The 1,553-nt window shown below is 55.1% G+C and overlaps 1 protein-coding gene across 1 annotated transcript; it reads left to right on the top strand.

The window, feature by feature from the left end:
- Window positions 1–241: 241 nt before the first annotated feature.
- On the top strand, window positions 242–926 carry LOC309796764 (ferritin heavy chain-like; the record flags this gene model as incomplete). Its single annotated transcript, XM_082610112.1, has 1 exon — window positions 242–926. Exon 1 carries the CDS (start codon window positions 288–290, stop codon window positions 924–926), a length of 639 nt encoding a protein of 212 aa, XP_082466238.1. The 5' UTR covers window positions 242–287.
- Window positions 927–1,553: the final 627 nt, after the last annotated feature.

Genomic DNA, 1,553 nt, shown 5'->3' on the forward strand with positions numbered 1-1,553 from the left:
ATGGGTTTATAAAATGAGAACAGGGTGCTACAAGAGGGTGCAATTAGAGAACAAGAGAAACTCCTTGGAAACAAGTATTTTTGCAAAGTTAAAAACTTAATAGATACCAGGTGCGCAGGTCAAAGTCACCCTGCCTCACCCAGGCTGTGATGGAACGTGGGAGCAGCGTCCGTGCCCCGCCCACCCCACACGACCACTTCAGGCAACAGAACCACAAGCCCACCGCCTAACTCCCGTAACGGACACCATTTCCGGTCTGTCCCAGAGCGGCCGCCCTCTTCGACCACATGGGAACGCTCCGAGGCAGCGACCGCAGGCCCCGCGGCTTCGCCTTCACCTTGGCCTTCACGCCCGCCACGATGCCCGTGCTGTCCACCATGAAGCAAGCGCCGCCCTCGCAGGTGCGCCAGAACTACCACCCCGACTGCGAGGCCGCCGTCAACAGCCATTTCACCCTGGAGCTCCACGCCTCCTTCGTGTGCCTGGCCGTGGCCTTTTACCTTGACCGCGACGACGTGGCCTTGAAGCACTTCACCCGGTTCTTCCTGCGCCGCTCCCACGAGCACAGCGGGCGGGCCCAGGGCCTGATGCGCCTGCAGAACCAGCGCGGGGGCCGCCTCAACTTCCAAGACATCAGGAAGCCAGTCAGTGACAAGTGGAACAGCGGCCTCCAGGCCATGAAGTACGCCTTGTTCCTGGAGAACCGCGTGAACCAGAGCCTGCTCCACCTGCACCAGCTGGCCACCGACAAGAGCGACCCCCACCTGCGCCACTTCCTAGCAACTCACTACCTCAGCCAGCAGGTGGCGTTCATCGGAGAGCTGGAGGGTCATGTCACCACCCTGAGCATGATGGAGGCCCCGGATGTCGACCTGGCAGAGTCCCTCTTTGACAAGCTCACCCTGGGCGACAGCGACAAGAACTGAGCCTGGACTGGACCTCCCCAGAGCCACGGGGTGACCAGAGCCCTGGTCACCGTGCCTGCCATGCAGACGGCAATACTGCCCTTGCAGAGAAGTTCGCTTAAGTTTTTGGTTTTTTTTTTTTTTTTTTTTTTGCACCAAGTGCAGGACTCTCTTTTCCTGGACTTTACGTTATCACTTAAGTTTTTTTCTTCCACTTTTTCCGTTTCTTCCAATAAAGTTATTTGGTTCCTAAAGAAATAAAGGTCTCTCCTTGGTTCCTGTGTGCAAATCGCTCACTTTGTAAAACAGGTATCCAGGAGGCTCTCCACCCACCCATGCCACACCCACATGCAGCTCAGGATCTCCACAGAGGGAGGGAGAAGGCATTCCATGGGGCCCTGGAAAGTGCAAAATCCATCTTCCCCTTATAAACAATGTGGGTATATGGGGGGTGGTGAGGTGAGGCCCTGCTGAATGCGGGTGCCTGCGAATAGCAGGAGTATAAAAACACGGTATAAAAATCACAGTAGCGTTGCTTCTGGAGGAATGGGATGGGACAGGGATTAAAGTAAAGGGTCCTTCAACTTTACCTGAAAACTCTGAGTTCACTAAAATATGTAAATGTTAGTGTTTGTTCATTCTGGGAAG

The sequence above is a fragment of the Mesoplodon mirus genome (assembly GCF_964341445.2).
Source record: "Mesoplodon mirus genome assembly, chromosome: X".
Lineage (NCBI taxonomy): Eukaryota > Metazoa > Chordata > Mammalia > Artiodactyla > Ziphiidae > Mesoplodon > Mesoplodon mirus.